This window comes from Macaca nemestrina, chromosome 13 (assembly GCF_043159975.1).
Source record: "Macaca nemestrina isolate mMacNem1 chromosome 13, mMacNem.hap1, whole genome shotgun sequence".
NCBI classification, from domain to species: domain Eukaryota; kingdom Metazoa; phylum Chordata; class Mammalia; order Primates; family Cercopithecidae; genus Macaca; species Macaca nemestrina.
Window position 1 is genome coordinate 29,306,255 of NC_092137.1, and position 19,978 is coordinate 29,326,232.

Consider the following 19,978-nt stretch of genomic DNA (forward strand, 5'->3'; position numbering starts at 1 on the left):
ATTGGTGTTGCGTGTGTGTGTGTGTGTGTGTGTGTGTGTGTGTATATATATATATATATATATATATATGGCATCAGGGCAATTCAACTCTCCTCTGGAGAGGCAGGTGAGACATTCCTGTCCCTTCTGCCCCATTTGCAACTTTAAGCCTGCAGGGCTACTCTAGGGTAAGTTCCTGGCATGCGTCTGCTGAGAACGGATGAGCAAATGCACATCCACCTGGGGTGGTAGTCATTGCTCTTTGCTTCTGTTGGTGTGGGAATGCCCAGCAGAGGGAGGACGCACCACTGGCAACTAGACAGGTGCCTGTTGGGAAGCAAGGAGCCCCAACAGCTGGGGCTTTACTGGGCTCCTGCTGCTCCAGCTCCCAGACTCGTGTTCTGTGATGCCATGGTCTCGTCTTCCCACCAGCCTCCCTAATTAGACGAAGATTGAGAGCTGGGGCTGTATTGCTTGTCTGAGTGCGCCCATCACCTGGCACCCAACACTGCAGTAAATGTTGGTTGACATAATGCCTCAGGGGATTTTGGAGGTTTGTACATTTCATGCTTGAAAACCTTCACAGGATGCTGTCTGGTGAAGTGAAAAGAGGGGAGGAAGGACCTCCACAAAGGGGCCTCTATGTTTAATGGCAAGTTCTTGAACCCCTCTGGGCCTCTGTCTGTTCAGCTGAAAACAGGGAATGACATCTACCCTAGCTGCTCAGATGTGGGCCTGAATGAGCACCTTGTGTTGTGAAGGAGCCAAGCACCCTGGAAGTGGGCACAGGGCTGCCGTGGATGGGGAGACGTGGGCAGAGTGAGGAGGTGCAGGAGCTGCCGGGACTATCAGCCAGCTTATGCAGCAGAGGGGAAGTCGGCGAGTGACGTCTGCTCCTCCTCGTAGGCATCCCTTTTCCCTGCGGTGGAGGCAGAGGCAGAGCAGTTACAGGTGAAAATGCTCCTAGGAGGGGCAGACAGGCAGGAGGGCAAGAGCGGATGTGGGGGGCACCCCTGGGCCATGTGCTCCTAAGGATGAAGCAGGGCTCTATTTAGCACAGTGCACCAACCTTGTGGCTGGGGTCTCCTGTTGATCCTTATGGCAGTGAACTTTATTCTCAATGAAAGAGTGATTTGTTAAATGTACAGTATAACTAAAGGTTATTTTTATGCCTTCGTTAGACTTGGTACATGAATAGATTTGCAAATTAAAAATGCCTATCAGAGCCTATGCTACAGTGCTGGGAAGGAAACACATGGTGTGGGGATAGTCAAAGGCATGGCAGAGTGGGAGGCACCTGGGGAGGGGACACAATGGCCTGGAAGGATAAGGGGAGACTCCAGCTGTGAGCCTGAGAGGAGTCAAGGCAGGCAGGGAAGGGCCAGGCGGGGAATGGTCTGCAGCAGGAGATGGTGGTGGGAATTTGCTGTGATGAATTTCAGGAGCTGGTTGAAGCAAAGGGAAAGCAGTAAACTAACGTGAAATGAATAAGATGAATGTGGCCTAAAAATAACCGAGAATCTAAATATTTTGTTAATAACAATGGCTATCGACCAGGTGCGATGGCTCCCACCTGTTATCCCAGCAGTTTGGGAGACCCAGGCAAGAGGATCACTTGAGGCCAGGAGTTCAAGATCAGCCTCAGCAATGTAGCAAGACCCTGTCTCTACAATTTTTTTATTTTTTAAATTAGCTGGGCATAGTGGTGCACGCCTGTATTTCTAGCTACTAGTGAGGCTGTGGCAGAAGGATTGCTTGAGCTCAGGAGTTTGAGGCTGCAGTGAGATGTAATAATGCCACTGCACTCCAGCCTGGGTGACAGAGTGAGGCCTTGTCTCTAAAAATTAAATTAAAAAATTAAAAAACAACAGCAATGGCTACTGTTTTTCAAGTTTCTGCTACATGCCAAGCCCCATGCATGTACATGAAGTATGTACTGTACTTCAGGCAGTACACAGGAGGCAGACCAGCCTAAGGGTTAAGGGAAAATTATTTAACCTCCATAGCCCTCAGATTTCTCATATTAAAAAGGGGATTAATTATAGTATCTACCCCAAGGGGTTGTTGTAAGGATGAAATTAGATAATGCATGTTAAGTACTTGTTACATGACTGGCAGGCAGTAAGCACTCAACAAATGCTAGCTCTAATCATCATTTATAACTCTTCAATGGCTTTATCAGGATGCTGTGACTCAATTTACAAAAATGTGAATTAAACAGAACTTTTTTTAGGGGCGTGTCTAGACCTGCAAACTGAGGCTTACCGGAAATCTCTGGATTTCCACTTACTGAAATCTACTACTTCTCTACACAGATAAGAACAAGTAATAAAAATGCTCCTCTAATGCCTTTCTCATCACAGAAAGATGCTACACAAAGGGAAAATGTTGTTATTGACAGCATCCCATATAAAATGAGAATTCTGTCGGTGATAAAAATTGAATAGAAAAAAATCTTGGCTCTATGGAGTTTCTGGTCTAAATGCATGAAGACATAACTCTCAGTTTAACCCATCTCATTTGAAAGATGCATTTGTGAAACACAACACTTGTCATTTAGGACAAAGGATGCAAAGGGAACAGGAAATCTAAATATCTCCAGAAGGAACATTTTTTCTTGTTAGACTATGTATATAGTGTACGGCTAAAAGCCTTTAAAATGATAGTGCTGAGGAATGGGGCCTGCATAGGTGTGATAAGTTGTGTACTTTATATTTGACTGTACAATTGCAGTGATTTGTGGGACATGATTTGATCCATGGTGTTTCCAAATCCATCTCATAATGAGTTGAACTTAGCATGGCTTCTGCTCTGTAAGCGTGTCAAAGCTTAGATGGCGTGGGAACATTGTGTTTAATTTAGTAAGATATATAGAGAGAGGAAAAACTAGGGGTATATCTCTGCAAGAGATTGACAATTAGAATCAGGGGAGAGAACTTGCCTTTCTTCTATTTTGAGAAAAGGTAGAATTAATTCCAGCAGAAAGAGCAGCAATTGAATGGGGGAGGTGGGGCTGATAAAGTGGGGAGAGGATGAGGAAAAGTAGCTATGTGAGATGGATGTAAAGTAATGAGATAACTTTTAAGCACACATCAAGCTGATATTTGAATTTGTGTTGTCCTTCAAAATTACCTTGAGAGCATTTATCTGTATTCGGAAGACATTGCCACTGCTCAAAACATCTTAGGCATTGCTCTTGGAGATTTTTCTTGTTACTCGTTATAGTATGTTTGTACAGTTAACATAATTCTGTAATGATGACAGACTATTACATTCCTTCCATCACTTTACATGTTTGTAAGTGGACAGAAGAAATATCATTCCATGGATCAATGCCTCCCTGTCACCAGGCTTTATGTACCTATGACATATTCACCAAGCCTTCCTGAGGACTACTGTGTGGTGGGGGCAATCTGACTAGAGCTCTTTTCTCTCAAGTGCACAGCTCTAGTTCTCTCTATCACAAGGACCAGGGCACCCAATTAGGATCAAAGTCTTTCTTATGAAGTGATTCCAACAGGAATGTGACCAGAGACAAAGAAAGCACAGGTACCAGGCAAGTCCCTAAAGATAATTCCTTGTTACAGAGTAACAAATGCTGTTTTGGTTCATCTGATGGGGCACAGGTGTTGCTCTGATATACAGAACACTTTGCAGTAGTATTTATTATAAAGCAATCATATCTGTTTTGTTGGACACAGGTTGAAGAGAGGAGGAATGTTAGATAGATTCCATCAAGTGAAATTCTCAGTTTATTCAACTGGAATTTGAAAGTATATGCAATTTCCCTCAATACATCATTCTGTCAATGCATATTTATTGGGCATACTATGTGTTAAGTATGGTACTAAATATTCAGGAAGCAGTGATTTATAAGACACACATAATCCCTGCTTTGTTGATTTGTATATTCAGATATAAAAAAGATAGTAAAGAGTGATAAATTATTAAAGGGATGTTTCAAGAGCCATGAGAATATATTGTGGGTACATATAGAGTATAGGTGTCTGGGGATAATTTTTTTTAAGTGAAGGAAGAGTAGTATTTAGAGAGATGGACGGTAAAGGAAGAACATTAAGTTCATTAAGTTACATTAAGTTCTTCCTTTAACTTTAACATGGCAACTGCAAAAGCCTAGAAGTAAGAATGTAGCATGGTACAACTGAATGGAAGGAAGGGGAGATTGAGAGAGAAAGAATGGTTTAAGAAGCAGCTGGTGAAATTAGCGCTGGACAGATCACACATGGGCTTAAATAAAGGTCTTATTAGGGAGTTTGAAAGGCATCCCAAAAGCCACAGGAAGCCACAGAAGGATTTCCAAAATAGGAAAATGGTCAGATTTATATATCATGTAACAGCCAGGGCCAATACCAGTGACTAGAGCCCGGAATCTCTTAAGTGCTAACTTCTAAGCCCTAATGAAGTTGCTTTTAAAATTTTGTAATGTGTGAAGGTTGAGGAACCTGGGAGCAGAGGTGATTTGGGACAGCATAGGGAATAAATTCTGCTGTTTTCAAGGTTCATGGTTGGGGAGATGTCCACAAGGCAGGTGCTGAATAGCTGAAGCCAGGAGCTGCCTAAGGAAGCTTCATAGGATGTGGGGCGGGTGGCGCCAGGTGTTAACGCCTACCTCAGAGGTGGGAGGAAGAGAGCTGGTTTTTCTTTGTCTTTTATCCATTCTGTTTCTCTATTTTCCTTGCTTATTTCTTCCTCTACCTTCTCCTTTCTCCCATTTTCATCTTCTAGCAATCTGGGCAGCTATAGCTGACTCTCCCTGAAGGAAGAGGGAGGAGTACACTTGCTCTTCCATCAGTGACTTCTCCTTATAAGGAGTCAATAGAGCATTGCGAAAACAAATTCCTAAGAAGTCCACCTTTATCTAAGGGTTGGATGACTGGTTATATTGCTAAAGAGGTCATCCTAGACCCTTCTGAGGCATTAGGTGGGGAGATACTGTCATTATTATATTACGATTATTAGTAGTTGAGCATTTAGTGTGGATCAGGCACTTAACCAAGCACTTTACTTCTCCAAACCTAAGAGGAGACTGTGTTGTCTGTTTTATAGAACATGGCTTGACTTGGAATATCAGTGGTTGTGATTTGTGCTATTTGCTTAATAAATTATTATGAAGACCAAATAACTGAAAGATGAGGATGGAAGATGCAGAAAATAAAATCTATTAATACTTACTCTGGGTAGACTCTTTCAACAGTCATTTCATTTAGTCTCATAACAATCTTGTGATATTATACTGTTATTATCCTCATTTTACTGATGAGGACACTGAGGCTTAGAGAGCTTAATTGGCTGAGGTCACACAACTAGTAAGTGACCATGTCAGTTTTGAAACTTGGCACTATTTGATTCCAAAGCCTCTGCACTTTCATCCAGAGTGCTTCTTTAGATGTTTTGGGCCAGTCACATCTACAGTCTAGTTTGATTTTAGCAAATGAAAACTGCTGCACCTCATTTTCCTTCAGTACCATTTGCCTCTGGGTCTTGATGCTTCCTGTATCATCTGTACCTCTGGGAGGGCAGCTTCCAACCTCAGAGCATGTCAGTGGTACGCAGGCTCCCAGTGGATGGAAGCACTCTTCTTTTCTGTAATTGTACACTTATTAGGTCACGAGACATCATCAAACCAAGCTGTCTTTTGTCTGAATCCCCACTGGACAGTTTGGTCTCAGTATCAATATTGGAAATGTCAGTCTGGTAAACAGCCTTTAACAGGGAAGAAGGAGGCTGAGAACAAAGTCTCCTTCAAATGAAACTCTAGAGGATGAGAGTGAACAGAGTCAACATCTTACTTGCTTTAAATCCCCTGGAGTGGCTATGAAAGAGAGAAGACTTGCTGGATTGAGGAGAAAAAAACCCTTTGATTCATCTGAATTAATTTTGCCTCTCCCAGGAGGGAGGGTTCTTTCACTACCCTCCTGTTCTCCACCAACTGCATGCAGCTCCACAATCCCCAAAGACAAAAAACTAAACTATAGTGGGCAGAGCTCACACTTCTTCTTTCTCCACTTAAACCTATTTGTCTTGGGGTCACTGATTCTGGGAATGTCCTTGGGCTTTGATCTTTAACCCACACACATCTGAAGGAGTGGGTAGCTGGTGCTCAGAGTGAGGACAATGCCTTCATCCTTTGACAGCACTGATGCAGTTATGAGCTCTTGGACATAGCAGACTGTGGGGTTTGGGTGAAAAATGTGAAACCCAGCTTTACACTTATAAAGCTGCATGCCAACTAGCATCACCCTCCACCTTGCCTTGAGCCCTCTGCCCTCATTTTTTGAAGGTGGATCCACCAGGATGGTAATTTGAATGTGTTTTAGGAGTCTTAGGCAGAGGCTGCTCTGGGTTGTAAGGTTTGACTTTTAGCCCATAAAAGATGGCTCTCCCCCATCCAGATCCATTTATCTGTCCCCTCTATAGAAATGGTCCCTCGCCCCTCTTTTGTCTGGAACAGATCAGCACCCACCATGAGGGTTCAGGATGATACGGCAGGGTCACATGAGTGCTGCCATGCAGGGCCATCTTTATTCAAGCACGGCTTGCTCCAGGCCGACTGCAGGTGGCAGAATAGTGTCATCCTGGGGAGACAAGTGGCAGCAAACCCTCCATGGTTCCTGCTCCATTGGAGAGTCGCGTGGAATTAATGATTTTCCAGTTCAAACCTCTCAGCTTAAAGGCGAGGAAACTGAAGCCCAAAGAAGTCAAGGATGTTGTTCAAAGTCACAGAGGCCATTAGTGATAGAGCCCAAATAGGAACCAGGACCCCAGGTAGAAGCACTCCTCTGTTTACTGAATAATTTGCCATCCTCCTTATCAACCTGCCTCAGGACCTGACTCAACAGAGAGCACTGGAGTCAGAGTTGGGCCTGGGTACCAGTCCCAACTCTGATACCAACTTGCTGGCGCTTCACCACTTTGATTCTGTTTCTCTCCTTAGAACAGGACAGGAGTGGTAAATGATGATAAGGCCTGTCCTACCTACCTTGCAGGTTTTCTTGTTAATAAGGATAAAATAAAAGTTAAATGGGAAAGTAAAGCAAAGTCCATCATGTAAGAGAACATGCTATATACATGTAAAACCAAACTGTTATTTGCTAGTAATGTGAGTTGTTCAATTTTGTTTTTCCTACAGACACTGGGGGTAGCCAACCAGGACATACCGGTGGTCCTGAGACAAGTGTTCAGTAGCCTCATCATCCCTTGGAGAAGCTTGTAAACTGCAGAAAGTGTGTAACCTGCAGAGAGAGAGTGTGTGTGTGTGTGTGTGTGCGCGCGTGCACGCATATCTGTGTGGGGGCACATCTGCATGTGCGTCTTGGGTGACAGGCATGGGGAAAGAGAAGGCATGATTCCTTTTGCATTTTAGCTGATAGAGGAGAAGGGTACTGGGGGAGATGGGTAGAGGCCTACCTGTCAGACACGTCGAGGAGAGGCAACACCGTCCACTGCCACAGGCTCAAGCCTTCATAGGCGGCGACATGCCAGACCATCCTGCCTTGCTCCTTCCCAGTTTTGTTCTCCACTAGCACCAAGGACACGTTTCCCCTCAGGACTCCACGAATGAGCCAGGACATTCGGAGCTGTGAGGGCGAGAAGAGTCAGAGGACAAGGTATGATTGTTGAAAGTTCTACTTTCTGGAATTCTCCACTGAAGCTTCAAGGACCTTGCCAGAGACTCGGCTGGGTTCAGCCCGGTGAGAAGAGCTGGATGCCCACCGCCTGTCTTCCCAAGAGGCTTTCAATGAAGTTCAAGTGACCTGTTTCCTAGGATAACTAAATGAATCTGTTAATTTTTTTTCTTGGGCAGGGACAACTGATGGGCAGTTTTGGAACTTTGTTCAGGTTAATATTATCATCCTACCCTTCACAAGATTCTGCCTGTGAGGTGATATCAAGATCAGTGGGGTAGTAAATGAACTTCCTAAAGAGTAGCCAAAGATTCTTGCCTGTGGCAAGAATTCACTTGTGACCTTTGGACAGATTCACTTTGTGACCTTGGACAAATGATTTTGTGACTCAATTTCTTTTAGTGATTTAGGTATCATAGATTTATATCTCTTCCCCAAAGACTCGAATAATCTCATTTGAATGGTGTCATGTCACATGTCAGCTAACTAAAGACCCAATGACTTGATACCTGTGGCCACTGGCAGGCAAAGGCCAGACAAAAATCTACAAACCAAGATCTTTTAATATGGGCGTCTTTCAAAGAGGATGCCCACTTTGCCAAAACGAAGTTACAACTGTCTGTTTTTCATTGTGTCTTTATTAAAAGTTTCTGTGGCATTGTTCCTAAACATTTGAAAGGGAGTTGTAACTAATAACCTTTCTAGGAAAGTTTAAGTACAGTCATATTCAGAGGTAGGACATGCTATAAACAAGGTTCCTCGTCTTTGTGTTTAAAAACTTAGGACAACTACATCATATCATTGCCCAAAATGATCCTGTTCAGATCTTGTAAGAAAAAATGGTGGCTATTGTAGAAAGAAAGGTAAAATATGTCTTATGGCAAACTGGCAGTTTCATCAGAGTAAAGGTACCCCCTTTTCACTGATTCTCTTTAAATACCTGCTTCTCTGTAAATTGCCACTCCTTTGTCTTCCAGTCCTTGATACATGGTTGCCTCACAATTTGATTGAAGAAGTTAAGAACGATGACTGCAGCCCCAAACTTCCCACTTTTTTGCATACAAACCCTTCACTAATAACGTCACACCAGGGCATTAGGGCCCTCAGGGACTGATCTACTTCTGAGACCCTGGACCTTATAAGCCTGGTCTATAACCACAGACTCTTCACTTATACCTTTCCCATTTCTCCATAACCTGGGTAGCCAATATGCATCTCCATTGAGACCTCCTAGGATAAATGAATGAATCTGTTAATTTTTTTTCTGGCCTCACTTAGCTTTCTTGTACCAGCTGGATGCCATGCTTGGAAATTTCAGCTCTACCCCTGCTAACTGTAAACCCTTTCAGCTCTCAGCCCATGCCATGCAATGCCTAGCTTGGGCTCATGCTTGACACATGCTTTCTCCTTTTGCTCCTTGGCTGCAGAATATTGGTAATTTGAACCTCCATGAATTCAGACTGTTGAATCTCAATACCCTGGATGTGAGGTGGTACTTGTTCATTCTCTGTTGATTTCCACAGTTGATTTCTGGACACACATAGTACAATGTGTGTTTCAATACTGACACTGTCACCTCACATACTGACACTGTCACCCCCTAATGCCCACCTCCTGATCCACTGATTTGATTTCTACTTTACTGAGAAAGATCTACTATGTCAGGTACAATATCCTTCAGCCCCCTTCTCTCTTTTTTGTGGGCAAAGTGTTTATTTATTTATCCCCCTTTCTTTTCTTTTTCTCTTAGAGGAAGCTGCATCCTTTACTATCTTCCATGTTAGCCCTGCGCATTTTCTCTTCCCCAGTCTTTGCTCTTTTAGTTACTGCCCTTATTTCCCTCCTTTCCCCAGCATCTCAGAGTTGATCTTCTGGCTCCTTAGTCTACAAATAAGATCAAGGTTCACCCATTCTGGAGAAATATCCTTTATTTGGTCCTCTGGGCTCCGCTGGCTTGCAACCATTTCTTTGCCCCATTCAGATGCTCCCATCTTGAACAGCTGGGATGTAACTGCTGCCTCTAGTTCCTTGTTGCTCATGCTCTCCTTAAATTCTTTCAACCTGGTCTCTGGATAATTTCCTCATTACTCTAGAAAAATAGAGTAACCATGTCCTTTATAACTCTGTGAACTCTTTGGAGTCTCCTAAAGTGCCTCCCCCACTCCACTCTTTCTCTCTTCTGAATTCTCTTGTATATTTCTGTCCCATTCTCCTGTTGATCATGCTTATCTGTGACTCGGCATGGTTTATCATTCCCTATCAAAAATTATGGCATTTACATTCCTCTATTATCTGAGGAAATCAACTTTTTCATCATTCAACAAATATTTGTTGAGGACTTATGCTGGGTCACATGAATTCTCCATTTCAGAATGGTCTGAGACCTCTAGAATCAGAGCGTTCTGAATTCAGACCTGTTTTTGCCACTTTGGCCTAGTTATTTAATCATTTTGAAGCTCAGTTTCCTATTCTCTAAGATGAGAATAGTTGTATCTCTTATAGGGTTATAGGGACTGTTAACTGAAATAATAATTGATATAACAAAATATTAAAAAGGCATTTTGGCTGAAGCATGGAGGCAGTAGGTGCCACATTTCAAAGGAAGTGTAAGAGCACAAGGGTGCAGAACTTTCAAGAGAGGTGGATAAAAATGAATGACATAATTCTTAGCCCCACACTCATACTTTTCATATTACAAAATGCTGGAGGTTGACTTTAGGAGAGAGTTTTTGGAAGGTGCTTTTGGCATACCACAAGTTCCACTTCACACTCTTGCTAAGAAGAAGGTGGGAAGGGGGTTCCATCTTTATCTCACGCCAAGAGAGAATGGTTTTATGATACCACATCAAAGACTTGATACTTATCCCCTGCAGTTTTGGAAACACAGTGGATTAGTGTCTGTCTCCTACCTGGAAGGTCTAAAGTTTGAACTAGGGGCTGGCTAGCTGCTCTGATGGCAGAACAATGCAAGGTGGCAGCACTGGGTGGCCTGCACTCCCAGAGTTTGCTGGGGCAGAAATGCATGAGTGTTGCATATGGGTGGGAGGAGAACCATGTATAGGGGAACCCATGCAGGGTCACTGTAGATCTTGCCTAAGAGGAAGGTAAATAGACAATAGTAGGAAGAAGCTGCCAGTATCTTGTGATGCCCAAGAGTGGAGGAAGGTGGAAGTGACCACCTACAGTAGAGATGCACATACCCGGCAGGGCACGGTGACTCATGCCTGTAATCCCACCGCTTTGGGAGGGCGAGGCAGGTGGATCACTTGAGGTCAGGAGTTTGAGACCAGCCTGGCAAACATGGTGAAACTTTGTCTCTACTAAAAATACAAAAATTAGCCAGGCGTGGTGGTGGGCACCTGTAGTCCCAGCTACTGAGGAGGCTGAGGCAGGAGAATCCCTTGAACCCGCAAGGCAGAGGTTGCAGTGAGCCGAGATTGTGCCATTGCACTCCAACCTGGGTGACAGAGCAAGACTCTGTCTCAAAAAAGAAAAGAAAAAAAAAAAAAAAAAGATGCACATGCTCTAAGTCAAGGCGAAAAATCCCAAGCCATAGTGGAGGGAATGAGGAGAAAGGTGGATCTACAAAGGAACCCCAAAAGCCCCTGTGTGAGAAATAGTAAGCCTTGGATATTTGTCACATCCAGAGAACACCAATGCAAGATTACCCAACAGTCTCCAAAAAGAACTTTCTTGATCCCCTGAACTCCTCTCACTGTCTATGCTTACAACCTCAACAGGTCAGAAGTCAGTAAGATGACAGAAGAGGAGGAGAGGCTGGGTGGAGAACTAGAGAGGTCACTGACCACACCCTTTCTCTCATTTCAGGCTTTCCATCTGCAATAGGACCAAGTGTGGAGGGGGCAGGAGAGGGCAGGAAGGATGACTCTAAAGCAAGATTGAAGTTGTGACTGGATGAGCATGCTGATTACCAAAAAGACTGTGTTTTGCATTTTTAAGTGACTGAAGATCTGTCTGCATTACCTTCGGGTGATCAGAGAAGTAGCCTGTCAGTTTTCACCTAACAACCTACACAAGGAAGCTGAATGAATGCAGGTTCCAGACTTCCCTACACCAGTCTACTTGCCAAATTTGCACCTGCCTGACATTTCTATGCTTCTATACTTTTTATTCTTCCATTTACTCTACCTGCTTTTTCCTTCTGTCCCCTTAAAAAATGAAATCTCTTTCCTTTTCAGGAAGCCTTTTTCTTATCATCCATCTCAGAAACGACCTCTTCCTCCTCTTAAATCTCCTAACTAAGGTTATTGGGACCTGCTGCTTTGTCTTCTCTCTCTACCCTTGGTCATGAATTGCTTCAAGGCAAGGACTGTCTTATTCATCTTATGTTCACGGTGGCTGTCAAGCGAGGGCAGGTGGTAGGAACGAATCAATGTCAGCATGAATAAAATTGCATATCTATATAGGGAGACACTCTCGTCTTTGCCAGGCTTTCCTCTTAGGGGTAGTCAATCAACTTTCCATCCTAGGAAGCTCCTTGGCACTTTCTTACATTCTGTGGGTCAGGGACCAGGGAAGGGGAGAGGTTCCTCACTTCCCAGCCACTTGGCTATATTCTAAAGTGCCTCCTCCTCAGCCGCTCCCTGGAACTTTTCAGTTTAAAGTAGAGTCTGCTGTTGGTATGAGCATGTCGGCAAGATGCAGCCCTGTCTTGTCTATGCTGGGACCAGGGGAGAGCCAGCAGCTGAGCTCTCTCCATCTTCCTGTTCTGTGTTTTAGACCAATCAGGCTGGGCAAAAGAGAGAGAACTGGACTGGCCACCCTGGGATGGTGTGAAGGCTATGGCATCCTTAGCCTTCTGAGGAAATCTACCAGGATGCTTCCTGGGATTAGTCCTTAAGGGAGATCATCATCTACTCAGTCACAGATAGTTACTGCTTCCTACTCTGTGCTGCATACTCTGCTTTTGAAGATGAGCTCCTGCCCTCATGGAGCTTATCATCCAGCCAGGAAGATAGAATTTAAATGAATGATTACAAATGATCTGATTGTCGCAAAAGGTGAAGTAATTGGAGCCACTTGACAGTCAGGACATATGACACAAGATAATCAAGGCAAGACACATGACATCACACAGTAAAGACTTAGGTCCAGACAGCCACTGGACCCAACTGCTCAGAGCTAGGAACAAATAGGAGAATTAAAGAATTAACTTCTGACTGGGCGCAGTGGCTCACGCCTGTAATCCCAGCACTTTGGGAGGCCGAGGCAGGTGGATCACCTGAGGTCAGGAATTCGAGACCAGCCTGGCCAATATGGTGAAACCCTGCCTCGACTGAAAATACGAAAATTAACTGGGCGTGGTGGCAGGCACCTGTAATCCCAGCTACTCAGGAGGCTGAGACAGGAGAATTGCTTGAACCCGGGAGGCGGAGGTTGCAGTGAGCCGAGATCGTGCACTGCACTTCAGCCTGGGGGACAAGAGCAAGACTTCATCTCAAAGAAAAAAAAAAAAAAAGAATTAACCTTCTTTCATCTTATAATGATACCTCCTATGTTTATAGCAGAGGACACTCAACTACAGCCACAACTCAAGCCAAGGCATGCACTGAGTTTCAACAATATCGCATTCTAGAAACAGATGCAAAAGGCCTGGAATAAGATTGCAAACTAGTAGCCATTGAATGGCTGGCAAATGTGTATTTTTGGCCATTTTTTTTTTTTTCATCCACTGAGTGTTCAGTAAGGGAGTATATCCAGGCAGATGTTCTTCCTCAGGATATAAGCAGTCCACTGGCTAGCCATAGGCAGAAGAATGAAACTGGGTCCCACCTCTCACCATATACAAAAGTTAACTCAAGATGTATTAAGGATTTAAAGGTAAGACCTCAGACTATAAAGATCCTAGAAGAAAACCTAGGAATAACCCTTTTGGGCATTGGCCTAGGCAAAGAATTTATGACTAAGACCACAAAAGCAAATGCAACAAAAATAAAAATTGACAATTGGGACCTAACTAAGGAGCTTCTGCACAACAAAAGAAACTATAAACAGAGCAAACGGACAGCCCACAGAATGGGAGAAAATATTTGCAAACTAAGCATCCAAGAGGGGATTAATATCCAGAACCTATAAGGAACTTAAACAAATCAAGAAAAAAAACCAAATAACTTCATTAAATAGACACTTCTCAAAAGAAGACATGCAAGCAGCCAATACACATACGAAAAACTGCTCGACGACAATAACCTCAGAGAAATGCAAATGAAAACCAATGAGATACCATCTCACACCAGTCAGAATGGCTATTATTAAAAGGTAAAAAAAAAAAAAAAAAAGAGATCTTGGTGAAGATGCACAGAAAAGGGAATGCTTATACACTGTTGGTTGGAATGTAAATTAGTTGAGTTGCTGTGGAAAACAGTATGGAGATTTCTCAAAGAACTAAAAACAGAACTACCATTCAACTCAGAAATCTCACCACTGGGTATCTACCCAAAGGAAAATAAATCATTTTACCATAAAGACACCTGCAGTCACATGTTTACTGCAGCACTATTCACAATAGCAAAGTCATAGAATCAACTTAAGTGTCCCTCAATGGTGCATCGGATAAAGAAAATGTGGTACATATATACCATGGAATACTACAGAGCCATAAAAAAGAATGAAGTCATGTTCTTTGCAGCAATGTGGATGTGGCTGGAGGCCATTATCTTGAGTTAATGTAGAAACAGAAAATCAAATACCGTATGTGCTCACTTATGAGTGGGGGCTAAACAATGAGTCCACATGGACTTAAAGATGAAAACAATAGATACTGGGAACTCCAAAATGTGGGAGAGAAGAAGGGGGAAAAGGATTGAAAAACTACCTACTGGGTAGTAAACTCACTCTTTGGGTGATGGGTCCAATAGCTGCCCAAACCCCAGCATTATGCTATTGCATAATGTAACAAACCTGCATGTGTACCCCCTGAATCTAGGAAAAAGATACAAGCAGTCCAGAGCCTATGTCTTTCCCTTGGCCTACTTTTCACCTGTTTCTTCCACATTATACCTCTAAGAACCAGTCAGTGGTTTCCTGCTTAGAGTGTGGTCCTCAGACTGGTAATCCCAGTCTAGTAAAATCAGTGTTACCTGGGAACTTGTTAGAAATGCAGAATGTGGCCGGGCGTGGTGGCTCACGCCTGTAATCCTAGCACTTTGGGAGGCTGAGGTGGGCAGGTCACAAGGTCAGGAGTTCAAGACCAGCCTGGCCACCATGGTGAAACCCCGTCTCTACTAAAAATACAAAAATTAGCCAGGTATGGTAGTGGTGGGTGCCTGTAGTCCCAGCTACTCAGGAGCCTGAGGCAGGAAATCACTTGAACCTGGGAGGCAGAGGTTGCAGTGAGCTGAGATGGTGCCACTGCACTCCAGCCTGGGCGATAGAGCGAGACTCTGTCTCAAAAAAGAAAAAAAAAAAAAAAAAAAAAGAAAGAAAAAAAGAAAGAAAGAAAAGAAAAAAGAAATGCAGAATCTTTGGACTGATACCAAATCCCTGTCCCTGTGCTCCTGTGACTCATCCCACAACCTTTCCAGAATGCACTGGAACCACCTGCCCTTTGCATCAACATTCATTCTTCAGTGGCTTGTCCAACCATCCTCTTTCCTTGCCTGCTGACTATGGCATAACTTGGAGTCTGTGCTTCAAGGCCAATGTGGATTAACTGTGTGACCTTAAGCCAACCACTTTCCTCCTCTGAACCTATATTTTGTTAAAGACAAACTTGTGATAATAACCACCACACCTTCCCTGCCTGCCTTAAAAGGGGGTTATGAAGTATGAGATGAAGAACATGGAAGTAGAGCTCCTGTGATACTGTGAATGGCATGGTGAAACCAGTGGTTTTCAACCTGGGGTGCAAATTAGAATCAGCGTTCCAGACAACCAACGTCTGGGCCCCACTCCAGAGACTCTGATTTAAGTAGATGTGTGTAGGTCCTGGGCATCAGCAGATTTTAAAATTTCTCTACGCGATTCTAAAGTGCAGCCTGGGTAGAGACCTCTGGGGAGCTGGGCTACTTAGTGCAGGAAGGGCCTGGCCGTCTCAGTGAGGGGTCCATTTTCATCTTAGACTTTAAGTAAGAGGCAACTCTTAATAACTTACAAATGGCTTAAAATGTGCCCACCATCACCAAGGTGTAGAGGCAGGGATTTTCCTGCAGCGCGGAGTCTGCTGCTCTCAGCTAAGGGCCTTCTTGGGGCTGTTACATCACCTCCAGAAAAAGACTGGAATAACTGAGAGAGAGAGAGAGAGAGAGGGAGAAAGAGAGAGGGGGGAGAGGGAGGGAGGGAGGGGGAGAGGGAGAGAGAGAGAGAGAGAGAGAGAGAGAGAGAGAGAGAGAGAGATCCCTTGAGCAGGAATGACCTGAGGATGTATATGGGGCTAGAACTACCCTCTTGGACCTGCAAGATAAGGTTTTTACCAGTTTCTTAATTAGAAGACTCAGAGGCCTAGTATCAGTTCTGAGTATTCCTTGTTGATCACATGTGTCTGACATTAGACAGCACTCACCGTATGTGGTTCCTAGAGCAGACTGCAGGCTCAAGTCCCTCTCAAAGACTTTCATTTCCCTTATATAGTCCTTGGTTAGAGAGGTCCCTTGATATCATTTTATGTAAATACCCATGCCAAGTAGACCCAGCTTGATCTTGGCAGTCAAGTTTCCAGTCCAAAAACACCCTTAGAATTCCATCTTAAGATCTGTTTCTATCTGGGTGGCCTATAGCAGAGGTCCTCAACCTTTTTGACATCGGAGACCGGTTTTGTGGAAGACAATTTTTCCACAGACCAGGGTTTGGGGATTGGGGGGTGGTTTCAGGATGATTCAAGCACATTACATTTATTGTGCACTTTATTTCTATCATTATTACATTGTAATATATAACGGAATAATTATACAACTCACCATAATGTCAGATCAGTGGGAGCCTTGAGCTTATTTCCTGCAGCTAGACAGTCCCATCTGGGGGTGATGGGAGACAGCGACAGATCATCAGGCATTAGATTCTCATAAGGAGCATGCAACCTAGATCCCTTGCATGCATATGCGGTTCACAATAGGGCTCGCACTCCTATGAGAATCTAGTGCCACCACTGATCTGACAGGAGGCAGAGCTCAGGCAGTAACTCGAGGGATGGGGAGTGGCTGTAAATACAGATCAAGTTTCGCTCACTTGCCTGCCGCTCACCTCCTGCTGGGCAGTAGTACTGGTCCGTGGCCTGGGGGTTGGGGACCCTTGGCCTACAGGATATGAAGTCATTTGTTAATTGACTCTTTACTGAATGCCCGGAAGCTGAACTAGGCACTTGCACGGAGGCTTATCTCATTGTATATTGACAACATCCCTTCATATAGATATTATTATTCCACCCATTTTTCAGATGCAGAATTGAAGGCTTAGAGAGTCAGTCAGTCACCCCTGGGCATTAAGCCCACAGGCTGCAGACCTGGAGTCCACACTATGTTGTGTGTTCTTTCTACCATACATGGAGTGCAATGCCCATATAATATATTATGGTACTCCTTAAAGCTTTGGGGGCATATTGCAAAGATTTTCCAGATCTTCGTTGCTCAACGTGTGGTCTGTGGAACAGCAATGTGGGCGCTACCTGGGAGCTTATTCGAAATTCAGGGTCTCAGGGCCTGCCCCAGCTCTTCTGAATCAGAATTTATATTTTAACAAGATCTTATCCTGGAAATACTTTCCTGTTGGAGAAATTAGGGAGCTAGTGAATTTTAATGCATTTACAACCACTGTCCCCGCCAGACGATTAACAGTCGTGTGTGTGTGTGTATTCACACAAATATGGGAAATCTGATACAAATTCTAAATTATATTTATGGGATATAACGCTTGCTGGTGCCAGTAACAATAAAATTTTTGATCCTTCTAGACACATCCTAGTAGATATAGGTTATAAATGGCAGTGTTTGACTAATAAACTCTTTTATATGCAGACAGCAAATGAGACAAGTGAGTAGAGGCAACACCAGGAGCACGCCACCAGCAATTATATCTTCTGGTTCCAGCCAGCGCTTTCACAAGGGCCATTTTTTCCTGCCTCTCGGAAGGGACTGATAGACTTTCCAATTATGTGGTACCAGTGTTTGTCATTTTATTAATTAAAGTCCTGTATGTAAAGCAGGAACGGCATTGTGGCTAGGCCTAATGCTATTATTTCTCTCCTGGCCCATTCCTCCTCCAGAGGTAATTATTGCAATCTTATGTCTTGAATATGCCCCATGTTTGCTATGCATACCTCATGGCAGCTTCAGGACAATCGCTTCAACCCATAGAAAATACTGTAATGATATTTAGCCTGCAGTGTTCAAAAGAGACTCAATGATATCAAATAATAGCTATTCTGCATGCAACATCCCCAAATGTAGGAAGTGCTCTGAGGGGGGAGGTGCTATATTTCTTCAAATTTCTGAAGACCTGCATGAATTCCAATGGTAGAGACAAAACCAAGGCTAGATGCTGTAGTGTGTATTTCACTTCAAGAGAAGGAAATACATTTTTAACAGAGATGCTCAAAGATGAGCTTGCATGGTGGGGGTACTCCCTCGGTATTCCCCATCCAGTCTCTGTTGAATGACTGGGATTGGAATTGTCATCAGGAACATCTAAGCAACCTCTGCATGGGGGTTGAGGCTCTCCCTCAGTATAGGGTGCCAGAGGGTTGTAATTCTCAGTGTGAACTGGTAATTTTGACTTCCCTGGTTTCAATGTGGTATCTTCTTAACTTCAGCTGAGAATACTGACTCACTGCAAAATCCAGTGTTTTTGTTCACCATCTTCTAATTCACCTTGAAAAAAGAAACACCACCACTCTAGCTATAAATAGCCTAATGACATATCAACCCAACACAGCAAGAAGCTGGCCAGATGCAGATTTTTGATAACAAGCAAATAAAACATGTTTCTGGCAAATGCTTGCAATTAAGAAATGCTGGATTCCTGGTCTTACAGGATACTTAAAAGATCAGGATTCTTCCTGAAAATACCACTTACTGTCTCCTTTCTGAAGGATCATGAGGAAGCCAGGGAACACCAGGGGACATCCATATGCCCTCTTTCTAAAAACATGAAGGCTACATATAAAAATAACCACCTTGGGATCCCTGGCTGGTGACGTTATAAAATTACAAGTTATTTTTTTTTTCTTTTTTTTTTTTTTCCTGTGGTCTTTTCTTTCTTTTCCAACTTTTTTTTTTTATAATGACTATCTGACTTTTGATAACTAGAACAAAAATAATGAAATTAATTTAGAGTATGCAGCTTTTAAAAGCATGTTTATGAAGACTAATATTGATATGGGAAAATGTCATGTTAAATAAAGAAATAAGACACAGGATGTTTATATTTATCTTATGTAAACCCTTTCTCTATAGCAAAGCTCAAATCTCAATCTATCTGTCTGGAAGGAAATGCACCAATATCTTTGGGGGGTAAGATTTTGGGCAATTTCAATTTTCTTCTTCATACTTTCCTGCATTTTCCTAACGTTCTACAATGAACATAAAGTTCTTTTATAATCAGAGAAAACAATAAATGCTATATTAAACAGGTGGTAAGAGAGGATTCTGATGTTGGAAAATAGTAAAAGCTAGCACTATGCTTTTACCCACTTCAGAGAGAATCAAGTTACTGTGCCTGTACTCTAGGCTTTGTGAGGGAGACCAAGGGAGGGTGGGAGCTTCTGCGGAATGAGGTGGGACAGTGCTGTGAACAGAACACAAGCTTTGGTATCAGAAAGAATGGTCTATTTTTTATGTATCATGTAATATCTCAGAGCTTCAGCATCTTCTTCCATAAAGCGGGGTCAACAGTCCCCTGCTTAGATATTTATTATGGGGCTTTAACAAGATTATATGAGACCAGTGCCCAGCTTAGCAAAGACATTTGATAAATGTTAGTTCCTTCCTCCTGCTGGGGACATTTTGTTAGAGATAAACAGTTCACCAAAAAAAAGCAATAGGACAGGGTGAAAATGCTGTGTTAAAATTTCTGTCTAGTTTTTTTTTGTTGTTGTTGTTTTATAATCTTCTGGGTTCCCTAGGGAATTATCTTTCCAGGCTTATGGGAAGAAAAAGATGGTATTTTCTTCAGTTACACTGCCATGGTGTGATCCTGGGCAAACGGCCTCCTCTGTGCCTCAGTTTCTCTGTGTGTGATGGAGATGACACTGAGGAGTAGCTTTGTAATCTGACTGCTGGGGAACAGGATGGTTCTAGGCAATGAAACTCCCACAGCCTTCATGGACACCACTGGAAAAAGTAGATGTGGGGCACAGGAACATCTGCAGGGGACCCAGAGCCCTCTGGGAAGTATTTTTCCCT

General features: G+C 43.3%; 1 protein-coding gene across 1 annotated transcript in view; it reads right to left on the minus strand.

Moving 5' to 3' along the window:
- Positions 1–19,978, minus strand: part of LOC105479716 (ALK receptor tyrosine kinase) — a 750,786-nt gene that overhangs the window by 107,289 nt on the left and 623,519 nt on the right. The window contains exon 9 of the mRNA XM_011737869.3: positions 7,408–7,577. Within this exon, the coding sequence (XP_011736171.2) occupies positions 7,408–7,577 (170 nt within the window). The remainder of the gene's footprint in view (positions 1–7,407; positions 7,578–19,978) is intronic.